This window comes from Hyalella azteca, unplaced genomic scaffold, assembly GCF_000764305.2.
Source record: "Hyalella azteca isolate HAZT.00-mixed unplaced genomic scaffold, Hazt_2.0.2 contig11575, whole genome shotgun sequence".
In the NCBI taxonomy this organism is placed as follows: domain Eukaryota; kingdom Metazoa; phylum Arthropoda; class Malacostraca; order Amphipoda; family Hyalellidae; genus Hyalella; species Hyalella azteca.
In genome coordinates this window covers 211,140-233,423 of record NW_025941568.1, presented here as the reverse complement: position 1 = coordinate 233,423, position 22,284 = coordinate 211,140, and the positions used below count along the sequence as shown (strand labels likewise).

At 37.5% G+C, this 22,284-nt stretch overlaps 1 protein-coding gene across 1 annotated transcript in view; it reads left to right on the top strand.

Moving 5' to 3' along the window:
- The window catches only part of LOC108680204 (rap guanine nucleotide exchange factor 2), a 41,129-nt gene that overhangs the window by 13,292 nt on the left and 5,553 nt on the right, over nucleotides 1-22,284 (top strand). The window contains exons 5-23 of the mRNA XM_047882890.1: nucleotides 365-587; nucleotides 2,376-2,512; nucleotides 3,289-3,400; nucleotides 4,218-4,394; nucleotides 5,371-5,530; nucleotides 6,620-6,875; nucleotides 7,464-7,712; nucleotides 7,991-8,147; nucleotides 9,050-9,263; nucleotides 10,219-10,466; nucleotides 11,426-11,525; nucleotides 11,988-12,199; nucleotides 13,003-13,149; nucleotides 14,042-14,191; nucleotides 15,645-15,780; nucleotides 16,821-17,030; nucleotides 18,011-18,169; nucleotides 18,895-19,080; nucleotides 21,346-22,077. Coding sequence (XP_047738846.1) covers nucleotides 365-587; nucleotides 2,376-2,512; nucleotides 3,289-3,400; nucleotides 4,218-4,394; nucleotides 5,371-5,530; nucleotides 6,620-6,875; nucleotides 7,464-7,712; nucleotides 7,991-8,147; nucleotides 9,050-9,263; nucleotides 10,219-10,466; nucleotides 11,426-11,525; nucleotides 11,988-12,199; nucleotides 13,003-13,149; nucleotides 14,042-14,191; nucleotides 15,645-15,780; nucleotides 16,821-17,030; nucleotides 18,011-18,169; nucleotides 18,895-19,080; nucleotides 21,346-22,077 — 3,965 coding nt within the window. The remainder of the gene's footprint in view (nucleotides 1-364; nucleotides 588-2,375; nucleotides 2,513-3,288; nucleotides 3,401-4,217; nucleotides 4,395-5,370; nucleotides 5,531-6,619; nucleotides 6,876-7,463; nucleotides 7,713-7,990; nucleotides 8,148-9,049; nucleotides 9,264-10,218; nucleotides 10,467-11,425; nucleotides 11,526-11,987; nucleotides 12,200-13,002; nucleotides 13,150-14,041; nucleotides 14,192-15,644; nucleotides 15,781-16,820; nucleotides 17,031-18,010; nucleotides 18,170-18,894; nucleotides 19,081-21,345; nucleotides 22,078-22,284) is intronic.

Below are 22,284 nucleotides of genomic sequence, written 5' to 3'. Positions count from 1 at the left end.
TGCACCACGTTGGCGTGATGAGAAGTATGGTAGATGACCGTTATTAAATTAAATAAGCCAAGATGACTTGTAAACGTATAATTTATTTATCTTGCTTTACAGTTTCGGCATCCCTCCAACAATGGACAAGCTGCACCACGTTGGCGTCATGAGAAGTATGGTAGATGACTGTTATTAAATTAAATAAGCCAAGATGGCTTGTAAACGTATAATTTATTTATCTTATCCTACAGTTTCGGCATCCCTCCAACAATGGACAAGCTGCACCACGTTGGCGTGATGAGAAGTATGGTAGATGACTGTTATTAAATTAAATAAGCCAAGATGGCTTGTAAACGTATAACTTATTTATCTTATCCTACAGTTTCGGCATCCCTCCAACAATGGACAAGCTGCACCACGTTGGCGTCATGAGAAGCATGGTGGATGACTGTCAGTTCGTGTGCATCAGACAGAGCGATTACTACAGCATCCTGCATCAGGGGGAAGAAAACACGCAGAAGGTGGAAGAAGACGGCAAGCTCGTGCTGGTCATGGAACAGCGACATATCGAAGCTATGAACAGAAAAGGCAACATCGTAATTAAGGTACGCCGTTTTATATGCAATGGTTCTAAAATGATTTTCGATAAAAAGTGAGCTTTTCAAGGCAATATCGTAATTAAGGTATGCCGTTATTGTGCAACGATTGTGAAATGCTTTTCGATAAAACTTGAGTTTTTCGAGGATACTTTATTTGCGGACCAGCAAAATCATGGAGTGAAATGGTAAAGACTTTATGTATGAAGACGACCAGTTATTTTTAAGACCTTAAGGATTTTGCACTTGAAAAGTATAATCTTAGAATATGGCATGTTATTTATTTCTATCCGCCCTTGTGTTATTCTAAGTCATGTTAATACCGTGTGATGGTAGCTGCTTTGACTCAACTGGCGTGGACAAAACCAATAAAATGTATTGAGTTTAATGCACAGTACAGTACAATATACTTAGTTTTATGCACAGTACAATATACTGTACTTAGTTTTATGCACAGTACAATATACTGTACTGAGTTTACTGTACACTACAGTACAATATACTTTACTTAGTTTAATGCACACTACAGTACAATATACTGTACTTAGTTTAATGCACAGTAAGATTGAAAACTTATACTGTACTTAGTTTTATGCACAGTACAATATACTGTACTGAGTTTAATGCACAGTACAGTACAATATAGGTACTGTACTTAATTCAATGTATTGTAACAAGCGCTCTTTTCTCGGTTCCATCTCAACGAGTCTCGTTGTCGCTAGCACGACCATAGAAGAAGCTGTAATATAACTCATGGTGTTATTTCTTCTGCAAAATACCCACTAGTTCCATCACTATTGCTTTCAAATCCAGTTCATATTATTTATGCTTTGATTCACTGCCAAAACAATTAATTTTTTAACATATAATCATTAACTAAAGCTGAGCTCATTTGAAATTTGAATTAATCGCACGTATTACACAAAGTCCGGGCCTTTGCAATTGAGCTGAAATTATTCTATGCATGAAAATAATTGTTTTAAAGTGTATGTCTGATGCTATCTTGTATGTATTTAGTATACTGATATCAGTGGGATCTTAGAAATGATTAAAATTAATATGTATTTAATACTGATATCAGTGGGATCTTAGAAATGACTTAAATTGATATGTATTTAGTACTCATATCAGTGGGATCTTAGAAATGACTTAAATTAATATGTATTTAGTACTCCTATGTCATATCAGTGGGATCTTAGAAATGACTTATATTAATATGTATTTAGTACTCATATTCATATCAGTGGGATCTTAGAAATGACTTATATTAATATGTATTTAGTACTCATACGTCATATCAGTGGGATCTTAGAAATGACTTAAATTTATATGTATTTAGTACTCATATTCATATCAGTGGGATCTTAGAAATGACTCATATTAATATGTATTTACTACTCATATGTCATAGGTATCATTGGAATCTTAGAAATGACTTGAATTAATATGTATTTAGTACTCGTATCAGTGGGATCTTAGAAATGACTTAAATTAATATGTATTTAGTACTCATATGTCATATCAGAGTGATCTTAGAAATGACTTGAATTTAATATGTATTTAGTACTCTTATTAGTGGAATCTTAAAAATGACTTAAATTAATACGTATGTATTTACTATTTATATCTCATATCAGTGGGATCTTAGAAATGACTTACCTATATTAATATGTATTTAGTACTCATATGTCATAGGTATCATTGGAATCTTAGAAATGACATAAATTAATATGTATTTAGTACTCATATCAGTAGGATCAATTAGAAATGACTTAAATTTAATTGTAATGTTCACAGGGCACTCCTGAGCGCCTGATGCTGCAGCTGATCGAGGTCGAGAACTGCATAGATCCTACCTACGTGGAGGACTTCTTGCTCACGCACAGAACCTTCCTTAAGAGTCCTTTGGTCGTGGCTGAGAAACTCCTGCAGTGGTGAGTGCCACTCGTGCGACAAGTTTGACATTGTAATTGTTAATTAGTATAGTGATTGTTAACTAGTAGGTATAGTGATTGAATACCTTTTACATGCGACAAGTCTGACATTGTAATCGTTAACTAGTATAAGTTAACTAGTAGGTAGGGTGGTTGAATAACTTTTACATGCGACAAGTTTGACATTGTAATCGTTAACTAGTAGGGTGATTGTTACCTAGTATAGTGATTGTTAACTAGTATAGTGATTGAATAACTTTTACATGCGACAAATTTGACATAGTAATCGTTAACTAGTAGGGTGATTGAATAACTTTTACAGTGGCGAGTGCTTGAGATATTTTTGTAACTCGTAGCAATACGATAATGTCTAGGGCCTATGCTTTAAAAAAAAGTTAAGAGATCGTAAGTTCATCAGCCAATCATTGACGGCCATTTTAGCAAAATCCACCAATCATAGACAAGAAAATAGAGCGTAAGTACTTACGTTCACTTAGCGAGTTTTGAGAAAGTATGGCCCTAGATTAGGTGAATCTGTAAGTTTTTTTAGTTCTGCTTAAAAGAGCTGACGTTGAAAAATTGGTCAATGGTCAATGTTTGGTGAATCTGAAAGTTTTTTACTTTTATTCCAAAGAGCGGACGTTGAAAAATTCTTCAATGTTTGCAGGTTCGAGAACCAGTCTGTAAGTTTTTTAGTTCTGCTTCAAAAAGCTGACGTTGAAAAATTCTTCAATGTTTGCAGGTTCGAGAACAAAAATTCAATTCAATGTTTGCAGGTTCGAGAACCAGTCGCTGCGCAACCTGGTGACGCGGGTGGTTCTGCTGTGGGTGAACAACCACTTCACTGACTTCGAGATGGACCCCGTCATGATGAACTTCTTGGAGCAGGTACGTCATGATGAACTTCTTGGAGCAGGTACGTCATGATGAACTTCTTGGAGCAGGTGCGCCAGTCTTATCAGTATGGCCAGATTTTTTAAACCTCGTCAGGTTAAAAGTTTTTTTTTTTTTTGAGGACGTTAAAAAGTTTTTTTTTAAACTTTTTTAGCCTCATTTAACTCCTATCGTAAGAAGTTTATTTAAATTTTTAGTGTTACAGGCTGACGATTTTCGAGCATCTTGTCATTCTACTGATTATTTTATAAATTTTTCTGACATGGAACATATAATTTTTTCATCGATTCCATTTCTGTTGACCAGACTAAATCTTAAAGACGACCGTAAAATATTGTGAAAAATATTCACATTTGGCTTATTAACGTTGTTACTAGCGTCCTGTTAATGATAACTATCGGATGCCAAATTTATTCTTCAAAGATTAAAAGTATCAAATTTTCTGTAACGATAATAGAGGATAACCTTAGTCGGAGTTAGTCAAGGTTCACAAAGTTTAAAGCAGAATTTCGATTACTATATTAATACATTATCTTACTATAGGAGTATGTAAGAGAAGCATGATTAGTACAATTTGAATGTTGAATCGCTTCATTTTCTCGACCCTCGCACAGTTTGAGGAAGGCTTAGAACATGATCAGTATGATTTGAATGTTGAATTTTCTGGACCCCTGCACAGTTTGAGGAAGGCTTGGAACATGATTAGTATGATTTAACTGTTGAATCGCTTCATTTTCTCGTACAGTTTGAGGAAGGCTTGGAACATGATTAGTATGATTTAACTGTTGAATCGCTTCATTTTCTCGTACAGTTTGAGGAAGGCTTGGAACGCAGCAAGATGGAAGGCCAGCTTCGTCTGTTGGATTTTGCGTGCGCAGCGAAGGCAAGATCTCGCACCGTAACACTCACGCGTCCTTCTAGAGACGAGATCCTGCATTTCTCCATACTAGGAGGCTTGAAGAAGCCTTATGGGATATTTATCTCTAAGGTAACTTGCATTAAAGTGCCTTTAACCTTATCGTATAACATGACAATTCTCTCCCGTCACTAGGAGGCTTGAAGCTGTCTCTTATACACATCTAGATGTGTATAAGAGACAGGTTTGAGGAAGGCTTGGAACATGATTAGTATGATTTAACTGTTGAATCGCTTCATTTTCTCGTACAGTTCGAGGAAGGCTTGGAACGCAGCAAGATGGAAGGCCAGCTTCGTCTGTTGGATTTTGCGTGCGCAGCGAAGGCAAGATCTCGCACCGTAACACTCACGCGTCCTTCTAGAGACGAGATCCTGCATTTCTCCATACTAGGAGGCTTGAAGAAGCCTTATGGAATATTTATCTCTAAGGTAACTTGCATTGAAGTGCCTTTAACCTTATCTTATAACATGATCAATCTCTCCCGTCACTAGGAGGCTTGAAGAAGCCTTATGGGATATTTATCTCGAAGGTAACTTGCATTAAAGTGCCTTTAACCTTTCGTATAACATGGCAAATCTCTCCCGTCACTAGGAGGCTTGAAGAAGCCTTATGGAATATTTATCTCTAAGGTAACTTGCATTAAAGTGCCTTTAACCTTATCGTATAACATGACGAATCTCTCCCGTCTGTCCCGCATGCCGTTCTACACACATTGACCATCAACTATAAAGCTGATGCCGGTACAATTCTTTTAAAGCATTTGATACCTGGACCTAGAATATCTTAGACCAAGAAACATGAACATTTTAAGTTTAAATAAGAATAAATCTACCTGTACCATGAATATTAAACATAAATCTTTTAACGCATTTGATACCTACTCCTAGAATATCTTTGACCAAGAAACATGAACATTTTAAGTTTAAATAAGAGTAAACATACCTGGACCACGAATAACTTATAAACATTTCCAGGTTGAGAAAGGCAGCAAGTATGAGTAAGAATAAACATACCTGGACCATGAATAACTTGTAAACATTTCTGTCAGGTTGAGAAAGGCAGCAAAGCTGAAGAAGTCGGACTGAAACGCGGGGACCAAATCCTGGAAGTGAACGGCCAAAGCTTCGAGCAAATCGAACACGCGCGCGCACTCGAGATACTGCGATCTACGTGTCATCTCGCGATAACTGTTAAGAGCAATCTGCTGGGTGAGTGGTGGCAATCTACTGGGTGAGTGGTGACAATCTGCTGGGTGAGTGGTGACAATCTGCTGGGTGAGTGGTGACAATCTGCTGGGTGAGTGGGTGATAATCTTCTAGGTCAGCGATGTTCACGTCATATTTTCAACTTTTTCTATTATAATTTATTATTATAGGATTATAATTTGTAATTTTTATTCGTTCTCTTTCATTTATGTGTCATATGGTCGCTGATCGTTCGAGTTAGTGGCAGGTGGCGAGATTGAAAATACTTTAAAACTTATGATGGCGATATGCTTGTGCTGCCTGTTCTTATCAACGTGTTTTACGCTGCCATGCACTGTTTTCCATAATATTTGTTCAGGTCCAAAGCTTGCAACCTTTTACTCTGACATTCATTTATTCACATATACTTGACTCATGCAGCGTTCAAAGAGATGCTGCAGACCCCGAACACGTCCCCTCGCGTCCACCACCCTCCTATTCACCCTCGTATTCATTTATTCACTCTCGTACACATTTATTCACTCTGCCATTCATTTATTCACTCTCCTATCCTTTTATCTAGTCCCCTATTCATTTATTCACTCTCCTATCCTTTTATCTAGTCCCCTATTCATGTATTCACTCTCTTATCCACGTATTCACTCTGCCATTCATTTATTCACATATAATTCACTCACGCAGCGTTCAAAGAAATGCTGCAGACACCCAACAAGTCCCCTCGCGTACACCACCGCAAGACATCAGACGTAATTTACTCTCGTATCCATTTATTCACTCTCGTACACATGTATTCACTCTGCCATTCATTTATTCACATATAACTCATACGTGCGGCGTTCAAAGAGATGCTGCAGACCCCCGACACGTCCCCTCGCGTGCACCACTTTGCTATTCATTTATTTACTATCGTATCCTTTTTTCTAGTCCCCTATCCATTTATTCACCCTGCTATTCATTTATTCAAATATACTTTACTCATGCAGCGTTCAAAGAGATGCTGCAGACCCCCAACACGTCCCCTCTCGTCTAACACTCTGCTATTCATGTATTCACTCCACTATTCATTTATTGACATACAATTCACCCACGCAGCGTTCAAAGAGATGCTGCAGACCCCGAACACGTCCCCTCGTGTACACCACCGCAAGACATCAGACGTGAGCAGTGGCAGCGGTCACAGCAACAAGAGCGTCTCTGCAGAGTTTGCGTCTACCCTCAACCTGGTCAACACCCTCGCGTCCCCTCGCTCTAAGAAGGATCCTAATAACCATAAGGCTGCCTTCATGACGCTTAAAGCTCACTGGCTTAAAGATGCTATCAAGAATCTTCTCCCCAAGAACAGTCAATTGTAAGTGACAGCAAATGACTTTTTTTATTGTGTGGCTGTGTGTTTAAAAATACACATTGGCTGTATAATTATATATTGGATGTGTATTTATGAAATGAAAATTTGTGTGTTAATGCAATGGAAAGAATCTATTGTGAGCAGTCATATTGAATCTTTCATATCTCTCATAAAAAAAAAATATTTAAGATTATTACATTATTATAATATTTGTATTTTACTATTATATGGATAGTTCGACAGAACATAGCAGAGCTGGGATATTAAAAGGCTTAATTTTAGTAGTAATTAAAGAATTTATGTTGTAAGAAATATACTTCAGGTGACAATGCTTGCAATGCCATACATTTGATATTGCTGGTTACAAATAAACTTACCAATTATGTCTGGGAGATTACATTGACGTTACTAGTTTTAAATATTATAACTAATGATAATAATATGCCAAATTATTACGCTGATATTATAATTATTATAGTAATAATTGTTATTACGGTTATTAACATATTTACGATAATAATATATTTCTATTTATTATATTTTATTATATAATCTAATATTACGCTGATACTATGATGGTATTAACACAAGGGAGTCTGGAGCACACAGCGATGAGAGCGTATCGTCGCAGTCATCCAGTGTGGGGGGCGCTGCGTTCCACAGCCACAGCAACCCTGACCTCACGGCCATACCTTACGAGGAGACACGCCAGGAGTTCCCTGAACACGTCCTCAAGGTGATGTCTTGTTCTTCTGGGTGTTCTCTTGTTCTTGTAGGGGTGTTCTCTTGTCCTTACGAGGAGACACGTCAGGAGTTCCCTGAACACGTCCTTAAGGTGATGTCTTGTTCTTAAGGGTGTTCTCTTGTTCTTAAGGGTGGTCTGTTGTTCATTAGGGTGTTCTCCTACTTGTAACATGTCCTGAAGGTGTTCTCTTGTTCTTGTAGGGGTGTTCTCTTACTGGTCATACGTCCTTAAGGTGCTTTCTTGTTCTTTAGGGGTGTTCTCTTGTTCTTCTTAAGGGTGGTCTCTTGTCCTTACGAGGAGACACGCCAGGAGTTCCCTGAACACGTCCTTAAGGTGATGTCTTGTTCTTAAGGGTGTACTCTTGTTCTTGTAGGGTGTTCTCTTGTTCTTACGAGGAGACACGCCAGGAGTTCCCTGAACACGTCCTCAAGGTGATGTCTTGTTCTTGTAGGGTGTTCTCTTGTTCTTTAGGGGTGTTCTCTTGTTCTTACGAGGAGACCCGCCAGGAGTTCCCTGAACACGTCCTCAAGGTGATGTCTTGTTCTTTAGGGTGTTCTCTTGTTCTTAAGGGGTGTTCTCTTGTTCTTAAGGGTGTTCTCTTGTTCTTGTAGGGGTGTTCTCTTACTTGTAACACGTCCTGAAGGTGTTCTCTTGTTCTTCATTATAGGGTGTTCTTACTTGTCATACGTCTTGAAGGTCTTCTCTTGTTCTTTAGGGTGTTCTCTTGTTCTTGTAGAGGTGTTCTCTTTTTTGTAACACGTCCTTAAGGCCTTCTCTTGTTCTTGTAGGGGTGTTCTCTTGTTCTTGTAACACGTCCTGAAGGTCTTCTCTTGTTCTTAAGGGTGTTCTCTTGTTCTTGTAGGGGTGTTCTCTTACTTGTAACACGTCCTGAAGGTCTTCTCTTGTTCTTTAGGGTGTTCTCTTGTTCATTAGGGTGTTCTCTTGTTCTTGTAGGGGTGTTCTCTTACTTTTAACACGTCCTTAAGGTCTTCTCTTGTTCTTCTGGGGTGTTCTCTTACCTGTTCGTGGCTTGTGGTGTAATTTTTGGAAGCATTGACGATTTCTTAATGAGTTATACTGTTCAGGTGTTATTTCATATGCATTGACTGTTTTAAGTATTTAGGTATACCGTTTTCAAAGGTCAATTACGTCTTGATATGTTACTTTCCTTTGAGAATCGATTGTTTTTAAGGTTTTATTTTGGCAGTTTCGATTCAATTAAAGATTGAACACCGTAAATGTGTCATCCTCGATGGTGAACACCGTAAATGGGTCATCCTCCAATACCGCGGTGCAAAAAAGATTGTTTTTTGCTGCGCTGGAAAACCTCCTGATACTCCTATTAAAATACTACCATCTCTGCTCTTGTACGAACATTTTCCTTTACATCTAAATTGTTCAGTCTATTAACAGGTTCATCTTTTTACCGCAGGTATACCGAGCTTCAGATCAATCAGCCAAATTTCTGCCCGTACACCAAGAAACAACGGCGCGAGAAGTCGTCATGTTAGCGCTACAGATATTTAATATTAACGACCAGGCAGGATCTTCTAATTACGCGCTCTATGAGGTCACGGTTACGGAAGAAGGCATTCGTAAACAAAAGCGATTGCCTGATAGACTACAGAACCTTGCGGAAAGAATCGGTACGTATTCAATTTAGCAAATATTTAAGTGGTTGGATAGATGTCTGAAAATATTTTATGTAACCTTTTCAATTACCGTAACATGAATTAATTTGTAAATTTTGTGCCGCGACTGTGAACAGAAAATCGGTTTTCGTTCCAAATGAGTATTCGTAAACAAAAGCGATTGCCTGAAAGATTACAGAACCTTGCGGAAAGAATCGGTACGTATTCAATATAGCAAATATTTCAGTGATTGGATAGATGTCTGAAAATATTTATTGTAACAACTGTTCAATTAATATAAATGAATTTGTAAATTTTGGGCCGCGACTGTGAATAGAAGAATTGTTTTCGTTCCATATGAGTTTTTGCTCGTTGGTTTGGTAGAACAATAGAAGAAGTGTGAGTGTTTCCCATGATTTTTGCAAGCGTTATCATGAAATGGCTCCTTCCTTCTGGACGAGAAGCGTTTCTTAGTTCTGAACCAATGGTCAAATTGAAATACTATAATAATATCAGAATGAACCATTCCCTATTGATAAACCCTTAATCAAAATTCGAAAGAGTCAGATAATCAATCAAACTAAATTTAATTCTTGTACATAGAAGTTGAAACAATTTAGTTTGCCTGCTAAACACCAGGTAGAAATGATACACGAGGCTAAATTGTTATTGGGTCGCTTGAATCCGTATGATTTCACATACCAATTTGAACAATGTAATTGTTTTGTTCATACCATTGCGCTGAGGTGGTCATGATCTCAACGTCTCAAGTTGACGATTATGTTTATACAATATAATAGTTGTAAAAATACTATTATCTCTGACGAATCATGATATCAGTGCCGTAAGTTGTCTTAACGTCTTAAGTTGACGATTATGTTTATACAATATAATACCTAGTTATAAAAATACTATTATCATGATCTCTGTGCCGGAAGTTGACTATTATATTTTTTTAATGTTCGTACAGGTCTAAGCAGCCGCTATTACCTGAAGAACATCGCCAGCTCGCAGAATTTGGTGCCTGACGAGATCGTTCACGAGCTCATCAAAGAGTCTCAGGTGACATTCCTACAGCTCAATTCAGTTGAGTTGGCCATACAATTAACACTCGAAGACTTCGCCATCTTCCGACAAATTGAACCCACGGAATATATCGATCATCTGTTCGAACTCAAGTCCAAGTACGGCACTCCGGCGCTGTCACAGTTTGCGGAGGTGAGTTTTGTTAGAATTGTGTGATCAATATGAATATTATCAGTATTAAAATCACTTGGCTGCTTAAGTCGCAAATTTACCAGGAATTTAAAAGTAAAGAAAATAGCCAATAAGTTCACTATTTCTTATAAGAGAAAACGTTTCGGAGTCCAGCTCCATCGTCAGTTCAAAACCTAGAACACAGGTACATACCTGTGTTCTAGGTTTTGAACATACCATGTTCAACATGCGTAACATGTATAACATAACATGTTTAACATAACATGTTTAACATAACATACCATGTTCAACATGCGTAACATGTTTACCTGTGTTCTAGGTTTTGAACTGACGATGGAGCTGGACTCCGAAACGTTTTCTCTTATAAGAAATGGTGAACTTTTTGGCTATTTTCTTTACTTTTAAATTCCTGGGGAATATTATCATGTGCATGTAATATTATAATCATATTTTGGAATTGCCCTGGTGGCCGCTGGAAAAGATCTTTTACTTTGATTCCAGAGGTTCTTAGAGAGATCGGACGCGGAAGAAAAAATTCAATCTGTCAGATCGTATATAAGTAAAACTTAACAGTGTTTGACAGCTCCGTGCATTTCCTTCAGTCCCCTTCTTAATGTCTCTTCCTTAACATAGCATGTTCAACATAACAGAACATGTTTAACATAACATACCATGTTCAACATACGTAACATGTTTAACATAACCTAACATGTTTAGCATAACATACCATGTTTAACATAACCCAACATGTTTAACATAACATAACATAACATGTTTAACATAACATACCATGTTCAACATGCGTAACATGGATAACATAACATAACATGTTTAACATAACATACCATGTTCAACATGCGTGACATGTATAACATAACCTAACATGTTCAACATGCGTAACATGTATAACATAACCTAACATGTATAAAACATAGCCTAACATGTTTCGTTCCCCTCAGCTGGTCAACAGAGAAATGTTCTGGGTAGTCACCGAGGTTTGCTCCGAGCTCAATATAGTCAAGCGCTCTAAAATCATCAAGCAGTTCATCAAAGTAGCAAGTAAGTTCTTGGAAAGCACTTAACATTGTTCACTACCAGAGCTTATCATTTTGTTGCTGCTATATATGATCAATTTTATTTCCTTTTAAATTTTTTCGTAATTATTTCTGGAATATCGTCTGATCAACAAAAGTTTACAAGATTTTCGTTTACCCCTCGAAATAATTTTTACATTTTCTAAATATATTATTAAAATAAATATATATTGCTCGGTCTCCATTACAACACATGGCCTTCAACTCGTTATTCATCTTTTTTTTATCACAGTTCATCAAAATCATTCATTATTTTCCAGGACAATGCAAAGAATGCAAGAACTTCAACTCGTTATTTATGTTTTTTTATCACAGTTCATCAAAATCATTCTTTCTTTTCCAGGACAATGCAAAGAATGCAAGAACTTCAACTCGTTACTTATGTTTTTCAGACCAGATTTCATCAAAATCATTCATTATTTTCCAGGACAATGCAAAGAATGCAAGAACTTCAACTCGATGTTCGCTATTTTGTCGGGCCTGGGCCACCGCAGCGTGAGCAGACTGCGCGCCACCTGGGAACGTCTGCCCGGCAAATATCATCGATTGTTTCAAGACCTGCAGGATCTCATGGACCCCAGCAGGAATATGAGCAAATATAGGAACCTTATTCACGATGATGCCACGCAACCGCCCTGTGTACGTTATTACACTGTTAGAAAAAACGGTGAAAAAACGGTCCCACCGGCATCCTAGTGGCCGGTCGCCCCGTGAAAATAAACTGTTTCGCCGTTTTTATCAGATATTTTACGGATTTCTGGTGTTAAATTGGAATAAAAACGGTGAAACAGTGTTTCTTTTCACGTGCCGACCGGCCACTGAAACGCCGGTATTACCGTTTACGGTCCTTTTTCTAACGGTGTACATATGCAAGCTCATATTTGTAGCAAATATAGGAACCTTATTCACGATGATGCTACGCAACCGCCCTGTGTACGTTATTATGCAAGCTCATATTTTTGTGGCTATTGCGTTATAATTACATTTTGTTACAATTATCAAATTCATATCTTTTATCGCAGTATGGGATGCATCGTTGCTGAGTAATATTTGAATTGTCTGTTCATTGTTAGGTGTTGCATTGACTATTTTGTGTTACGCCATTTATTGTTTATAGTTTACTAATTTATTTTTTTATTTCACTTGGTCGTATAGGTTTTTGACCGTCAGCTCATGTCCTCATATCAGTCTTAAGCGGTTGAGCAATATGGGTTAACTACCTTGAAATAATTAACAACTTTAATAATTAACAATAAAAACTATTCAATCATTCCAATATCTTCAGATCGAAGGTAACAACATAAATAAATTTGTGCCTAGGACGATGCTTTCTCACGAAGCGTTCAAATTTCAAAAAATGAAAAACTATTGAAGAAAAAGAAACGATTGAAATGTGAGGCAATTGTACTAATGCACCCGACATTTATTTTTGTTCTGTACAGATTCCATTTTACCCCGTGGTGGCCAAAGATCTACGCTTTGCACACGACGGCAACGAAGAAAGTTCTAAAGGTCTCATAAACTTCGAAACTCTGCGCATGATTTCCCGCTACATCAGAGACCTTCAGAGCATGTGTTCGACTCCATATGTAAGAGACATGTTGACTTGTCCATATGTAAGAGATATGTTGACTTGTCCATATGTAAGAGATATTGTTGACTTGTCCATATGTAAGAGATATTGTTGACTTGTCCATATGTAAGAGATATGTTGATTTGTCCATATGTAAGAGATATTGTTGACTTGTCCATATGTAAGAGATATTTTTGACTTGTCCATATGTAAGAGATATGTTGACTACAATGTTGTAATGTGTGCTGTACCTCTACATGCTTTATGGCCATTAATGACCCTTGAACTTTTATATATGCAATATCTGTTCAAAAATACCTTACATTAATTGTCAATATCTATTCAAATAATTTTCATCAGTGTAATTGTTGTCAACTTTCTATTTATGGATGTTGACTCTCTATTAAATGATTAGGGACTAGTTAAGGTCAACTATTCAGCAAGACCATTAAAGTGTTATAACGAGACTAAAGTAAGTGTATACATAAAGTTTTAATGAGAAAGTCGTAATATAAAGGAAATTTATGCGTTATACCAGGACCTGGTAAGCATGATTGAGAGTGAAGTTTTCAGCAACACTATTAAAGTGTTATAACGAGAGTAAAGTAAATGTATAAATGAAGTTTTAATGAAAAATTGTAATATAAAGCAAATTTATGTGTTAAGGACCTGGTGAGCATGTGTTAATTTTAAAAATGCTTATATAAAGCCAATTTACGTGTTACCTTAGGACCTGGTGAGCATGGTTGAGAGCGGAGGCCAGCTGTGAGCACAGCCATGTTCGCTACACATAAAGTTTTAATAAATAAGTTGTAATATAAAGCATATTTATGTGTTACCACCGGACCTAGTGAGCATGTGTTAATTTTAAAAGTGTTAATATAAAGCAAATTTATATGTTATCACAGGACCTGGTGAGCATGGTTGAGAGCGGAGGGCAGCCCGTGAGCACCGCCATGTTCGCCATGAACCAGATGAGCGCCGGACAACATCACAACACAGTCAAGAGGAGGAACAAGTCTGCCACCACGCACGACAAGAAGAAAATGTTCGAAGAGGTCAGAAAATAACTCTCTATTACAAAGTATTTGTGAAAATCTGGAAGTGAAAAGTCAAAACTTGTCAAAATTTGTGAAAATCTGGAAGTGAAAAGTCAAAACTTGTCAAAATTTGTGAAAATCTGGAAGTGAAAAGTGAAAAATTGTCAAAATTTGAAATTTAGTACTTAATTACGAGTAGGTTTCCTGTAAACTGGATTCCACCATTAGCACTCAAATGGAATTTGACGAAATATCAATGTGGCTAAAAAAAAGTCTTTCTATATTTTGTTTACTATGATGTGTGCCAGAGCTTCCAAAATTTTTAAATCAATCTTACTAATAAATCTAAGCAGATGAGTACAGATTTATATCGTTGTGGTATTTAGTTTCATTTGGATGTTGTCTCTCAGTAACGAAATACTTGTTTGAATTAGTGAACTGAAGCTCGTTTTATGTGGGGTAACTGACTTGGGGTTTCATAAAAAGCTCTAGTATGAGTGGTATATACTATGAATATGAAAACTCTTGACATGTTAAATGAAGACGTTCTATTTTGAAATGGGCTTCCTTGTGCAAAATCTGTTGGGTTTTTAAATTTTCTTCATAATTTTAGACTGCGTTCGACAATATTATTTAACTGCGTTAAAGATAAATGATATTGTGCGTTTTTTAAATTTAGTTTTGTACTGATTTTAAACCTTGAAATTTAGTCGATTGTGACGTATAGTTTTGAGTAACTGATGAGAGAGAAAAATGAAACAAGTTTGCTTTTGTCGAAAAATACGTGTTAACATGGAAGAAAAATATTTGTGATCTCCTATTAATATAAACAACTTCTAAACAAGACATTATTTAGTGTTTATTAATTTAACGAAGAAGACTGACATTTGTTATATTCTTATTAGAAATTCTTGATAGCTGGTGTTTCGGTAATTTTATAAACTACGAACACATTGTGCCATAATTAGTTGAGTTACGGTATTTAAATTACGTTGCTAAAGTAAAGTAAAGTGAGTTAGTTGTCTTTGAATGGTTGTATTGTAGTACGCTCATTAGAGCTCGTACGGTTGGGGATCTAATTAAATTATGAAATAGAAGTACTAGTACTCACTTTATCTAACTAGTTGAATATTTGTTCACATCTAACCAGTTAATTTTTTCATATCCGACTATTTTAATATATTGTTCACATCCAACTAGTTGATTTTTCCATAACAAACTGGTTGAATATTTTGTTCTCATCCAACAAGTTGATTTTTTTCATATCCAACTAGTTGAATATTTTCTTCATATCCAACTAGTTGATTCTTTTCATATCCACCTAGTCGAATTTAGTTTTTATGGCCAACTATTTTATTTAAATATTGTTGTTGGTGAAACATATCGTTTGTCCAGGTAGTTGAATTTCATTTTCATATATATATATTTTTTTGAAATGTTGTTGTTAATGAAATATATATCGCATGTCCAGGCTCAGATGGTACGGCGCGTGAAGGCGTACCTCGCTAAGCTCTCGGTCACTACTGACGAGGACGAGCTCGAGAAGAAGTCTTACCTCTGCGAGCCTGGCGCCAGCCACAGCACCGCTCCTACTGCCACTTCTTCAGGTCTTCACACACACAATTTTACAAATTTCTCTCATAATTTTGCAAATTTCTCTTAGAATTTTACCAATTTCTCTCAGAATTTTACAAATTTTCTCTTGTGATTTGTGCAAAAGATCTTAGCAAATTTTTTGTCAAGTTTTATTCGAAATGCTGGCAAATTTGGCACTCTAACTGTTGATCTTGTGCTTAAATTTAGGAACTAAAATACGTGTATGCTCATTTATTTTTTCTTATCAGGAAACATCCAAAATTTTGTGAACGTAAAAATATTTTTTCTCTTCTTATATTCATTTAATTATTATCATTATTAAAAAATTTGTTTCTTAAAAATATCTTCTAACGTCCGAAATTTCTTCAATTATTATTAAAAAATATTTTTCTTAGGAGCGACTCAATTAATTATTATTATTATCAAAAAAATTGTTTTGTACAAATATTTTCTCTCTTCCTGTATTTCTTCAATTATTATTAAAGATTATTTTTTCTCTCTTCCTTTATTTCTTCAATTATTATTAAATATTATTTTTTCGCTTTTTCTTTTTTACAAATATTGTCTCTCTTCCTGTATGTCTTCAATTATTATTAAAAAATATTTTTTCTTAGGAGCGACATTGAGTATCGCTTTTTCTTTTTTACAAATATTTTCTCTCTTCCTCTATTTCTTCAATCATTATTAACAATTATTTTTTCGCTTTTTCTTTTTTACAATTATTTTCTCTCGTCCTTTATTTCTTCAATCATTATTAAAAATTATTTTTTAGTTTTTTCTTTTTTACAAATATTTTCTCTCTTCCTGTATTTCTTCAATTATTATTAAAGATTATTTTTTCTCTCTTCCTTTATTTCTTCAATCATTATTAAACATTATTTTTTCGCTTTTTCTATTATTAAAAAATTATTTTCTCTTAGGAGTGACATCGAGTATCGCTTTTTCTTTTTTACGAATATTTTCTCTCGTCCTAAATTTCTTCAACTATTATCTAAAAAATTATATTTTCTTAGGAATTATTATTAAAATTTTTTTTTGCGCTTTTTCTTAGGAGCGACATCAAGTACGAGCAGCGGAGTAGCATCAGGCAGCAGCATGAGCAGTCAAGCGAGCAGCAACACGAGCAGCAACACGAGCAGCAGCAGCGCTCCCTCCTCCTCTAATCCCCAGCGCAGGAGACCGCACTCCCCCACGCCCTCCACCACTTCTTCCACCTCATCCACATCCCATGCTTCTGACGGCAGGAAGCCTGTCAAATTCGGTAATAACTTTGTCCTAATTCATCCTAAGTCACTAAAAAAATTTCTAATCCACTAGAATAGCATCCTAATTCAATCAATTTATCATAATTCGCTAAATTTATCCTAACTCACTAAATTTACCTAATTTTTCTTAACTCACTAAATTTATCCTAATTCGCTAAAAATTGTCCTATTCTCTAAATTCACTCCTAATTCATTAATCATTTTATACAAATTGTTTGACTAAAAAATTGCTTTCTTCTAAAGTGGTCAGTTTATTTCACCCGCCAATTAGAACATTTAATAATTTTATAATAATAAAATAATAAAAATAATAATTTTTTCTTACAATCAGTTTAATGTGCAAAACATTAGTTAAAATTTCGCAACCGCTATATAAATCAAACAAAGTAGCAATAAAAATTCATTCTATTCTCTGGCCATCTCACACACTTCATAAAATCATAGACACATTTGAATTAAAAGAAAAAACTTACCTTGATTATAACGTTAATCGTTGCCACAATGCTTAGCATTTTTTACAGCTTACCACGGTCTCGTTCATTTACATTCTATATATTTTGCTTGTTGATTTACATAGTGGCCCATATAATGTTTGTTGTTCAGTTGCTTCCAGAGGTGGGCAGTAGCGCGCTGCATTTTCAGTAGCGGTAGTGGTAGCGGCGCTACATTTAAGCAATTGTATCGGTAGCGGTAGCGCCCGCTACATTTAGAGCATGTAGCGGTTGCGGTAGCGGACGCTACATTTAGAGCATGTAGCGGTAGCAGTAGCGCCCGCTACATTTAGAGCATGTAGCGGTAGCGGTAGCGCCCGCTACATTTAGAGCATCTAGCGGTAGCGGTAGCGGCTGCTACATTTAAAGCATGTAGCGGTAGCGCCCGCTACATTTAGAGCATCTAGCGGTAGCGGCCGCTACATTTCAAAGTAGCGCTGCCCAGCTAAGGTTGCTTGACACCATGACACTATTGTCCCGGGCAGGCGCTGGGTCTCCACAATCCATGCGCAAGATCCTGGCGCTGGCTGAGGCCAAAACTAAGCCCTACCACGGCCCCCGACCCGCATCCAACCCCCTGGCTCTGACTGGGGCTAGTCTGTCCCCTGGCCCCTCCCCTCGTATCACCAGACGGGGCCCCACTGGTAGGTCTTAAATATAGTTTGTCATACTAATATAGTATATGTACACATTTTCACAAAATAAATTAATTATATATAGAAAATCTCCACACTTAATCTTTTAATTTACTTTGAAGTTATATCAGAATTTTAATAATTTTTGAGCTTCTTGTTGTGCGAAACAATTTCTAATTTTCATTTAAACTCAAGGGATGTGATATCATCATTATGTTTAATTAAGACCACAACAATGATTGATGATTGAATTAAATGTATTTGGCACGCATGGGCAAATTGAAATAATGTTGACAGCTAAACTTACTGACCATCTGCGACTCTGACTTCACACGTGTGCTTTAGTCTTACGCTTCATAATTAATATTTTTCCTCAATCTCGGTTCGGATTGATCAAACCTAGTACATCATCATAAAAAATTTATTTAAAATGTTTAGAATTCATTTTTGTTGATGAAATACGAATCACTTCACAATGATAAACTTGCTAATCAACAACCTTGATATTAATTCATTTACTTGTTTACCTCGCTGACGTTTTTCGACTGTAATAACAAAATAATTGACCTATTAACCGTCGACTGTAATAAAAAAAAAGACCTATTAACCGTCGGCTGTAATAAAAAAATACCTATTAACCGACGACTGTAATAAAAAAAATGACCTATTAACCGTCGACTGTAACAAAAACAAATCTATCTGGCAAATTAACCGATGTTGGGACCTAATCTCAGGGGCGCTCGCCGGTGGCCTAGCAACCATCACAACCTCTCATCTTAACGCCGCCTCCAACCTCTCCATCAACGCTCGTCCTAACCACGAACGCTCACACTCTGACACCCCTGCTGTACCTGTAGACCTCAGTGCTGAGAGCTCCTCTGTAACAACCCTCTCCAATATTAGAAAGTCGCATACCCAAGGTAAACCCGCTAGAACGTTGCAAACCCAAGGTAAACCCGCTAGAACCAAAGGTAAACCCGCTAGAACATTGCAAACCCAAGGTAAACCAGCTAGAAAGTCACATACCCAAGGTAAACCCGCTAGAAAGTTGCATACCCAAGGTAAATCCGCTAGAAAGTTGCATACCCAAGGTAAACCCGCTAGAAAGTCGCATATCCAAGGTAAACCCGCTAGAAAGTTGCATACCCAAGGTAAACCCGCTAGAACGTTGCATACCCAAGGTAAACCCGCTAGAACGTTGCATACCCAAGGTAATTCCGCTAGAACGTTGCATAGCCAAGGTAAACCCGCTAGAACGTTGCATACCCAAGGTAAACCCGCTAGAAAGTTGCATACCCAAGGTAAACCCGCTAGAACGTTGCAAACCCAAGGTAAACCCGCTAGAACGTCGCATACCCAAGGTAAACCCGCTAGAACGTTGCATAGCCAAGGTAAACCCGCTAGAACGTTGCATACTCAAGGTAAACCTGATAGAAAGTTGCATACCCAAGGTAAACCCGCTAGTACGTTGCAAACCCAAGGTAAACCCGCTAGACCCAGCCTATGTTCTTCTAATTTGTTTGATCAATACCTCACAAATAAGTCTAATACTGTTTCTAGTCTTAACTCCTTTCATTGTTTTCAGAAACTTGTCATACCTTCCGATGATGAGAGATCTAATTTAGAGATAATTCCCTTCACTAGCGAGTCCATAACCAAATTTATTTGTGCTGAACCTGTGTTATGCTCTGAAGCTCCGTCGCTTTGCTGCAGTGAAACATGTTGCCCATTGGTATATGGTCCCGCTATGCCTTATTTAAACCTTGATAATGATGGCTCTTTACCGTCCGCTAGTGTTGGCTCTTTACCGTCCGCTAGTGTTGGCTCTTTACCGTCCGCTAGTGATGGCTCTTTACCGTCCGCTAGTGATGGCTCTTTACCGTCCGCTGGTGATGGCTCTTTACCGTCCGCTAGTGTTGGCTCTTTACCGTCCGCTAGTGTTCGCTCTTCACCGTCCGCTAGTGTTGGCTCTTTACCGTCCGCTAGTGTTCGCTCTTCACCGAGGAACATCGACACCGATGAGGAACACACATATTTCCTGCCTAATTTTGGAGGCTCTTTTTTCTCGTTACCGGTACCTTGCATTCTAAGCGACGAAATTGCCCCCAAATCGGTTCATAATAACTTCATTAGATCGACTTCACTTGATTTTACTGACGCAGAACGTACACCTAAGTCACACAAGTCTGACCAGCCGTGTTGTCATTCCAAGTCTCTCTGTGTTAGTAGTGAATCCTTCGAAATTTTCCCTAAGGACGGAACCAATGAGTTCTCAAGTTCTAAATTTAGTGGAAAGTTGAAGTTCAGAGCGAAAATTAAGGAGTTATTAGCATCATCTTTACGCATGATTGATGACAAGTTATGTGGTTGTTCTTCTGATGACGATGCGAGTTCGGAACCCAAAGAGTCTGTTAAAAAACGTCGAACTGCTCACACAACCAAAAACAATCTTACAAACCGATCGCATTTCTCTCGTAAACCTATTATTTCTCGTGCGTCAACGCGGACTGAACGAAATTGTTATTCCAATGATGTTATTGAACCAAAGCTCAGTAGCAACAAAGTTAATTGCAATGATTATAAGCTTGGGCTCTCATGCTTCCCTCCTACTCGCGATATCCCGTGCTCGACTCTTGAGACTTCCAGATTTGAATTTTCCACTCTTCCTGAATGTTTCTCTGCCGGAGGTGAGGCTGAGGGTGTTGGTAACCATGCGGACGTCGAATTTTCTTCTTGCGATGGCGGTGTTCACTTATACTTTTCTTCACCAGCGGACGCGTCTCTTAAATACGTTTACAGTACCACTGATCGTGCCGTAACTTCTGTACTGTCTGAGCCGTTTGCAAGCGCAACGATTTTTAATAGCGAATATGATGTGTCGTCTTCATATGGTGACTCTGGTGTCAGTTTATGTGCAAATGATTCCATGATTAAGCATTCTGCTGCCTCTGATGGATGCATTTCAAATTTATGCGGAGATAATTCGAGTTTTAATACAATTCTAGAAGGTAGTCACGTTATCTATGGAAATGGGTTAGATAAGGCAAGTCGTAGTAAATATGATTCGATGTTGTCGAATAAAATACCCGAACAATTCCCCTTCAGGGAGATTTCTATCGTTGATAATGTTGGTAACGTACTCAATTCACCGTGTCCACAACACTCTCTTTTGGTCACTGAAACAGGGACGATGAAGAATGTGATAACCGATCGCAAATCTCTTGGGAACCTTCGGTCAACTTCCGAATTTTCTTCCGTGGATGAAGAAGAAGAAGATGACTGTAACTCTGAGCGAAATATTGCCAAGAACATGACTGTGTCCCGAGACCAATCAGTAGTACCTATTGGAAAGCTGAACACGAAGGGAGAACTGGGAGGTAATGGGTCAAAAGTTAAACGGAGACAAAGCGCACCGAAACGATATTTTTCTTCTCATCTGCTATCCATCACTACCAGAGTCAGGAATAAGTACCACTCTCGTACGTCTCAGAACAGTCTGTCGGAAGACATCAGTCATCGTAATCGCTGTCCCAGCCATAGCTTTGAACCGAGCTTTCGTGACAGCGTTGATGGAAACATTCGCTGCTCTCGTACGTCTCAGAACAGTCTGTCGGAAGACATCGGACATCGTAATCGCTGTCCCAGCCATAGCTTTGAACCGAGTTTTCGTGACAGCGTTGATGGAAACTTTCGCTACTCGAATAACTACGAAGGACGCAAGTTAATGCATTGCAATACCGAGCCTGCCAAACAAAACAGTTCAGCTGACGAATTTCCAAGTTTTTGTGCGAGCCCGATGCCGGAAAATGTTTTCATCGCCGATGAAGAGCCTGACAATTACACGTTTGAGTTCGGAAATGTGGCTTCTAACTGTAAATTGAATCAAGTTATGGCCCACGAAACTCAACAGGATCTTCGTACGTATTTCTGATCAGTTTTTTCATCGTGGAAGAATTGCTGTGCAATGCAGTAGTTGATGTTTCATTCATTTTTATACTTTTCCGGGACGTTAACCAACTGGTCAAGTTTTAATAGAAATTAATGTAGATTGCGCTGCAAGAAATAACACTTTCATATATGTACAAGGTTTTTCTATATCATTTGTTATGATAAAGTTTACGTGC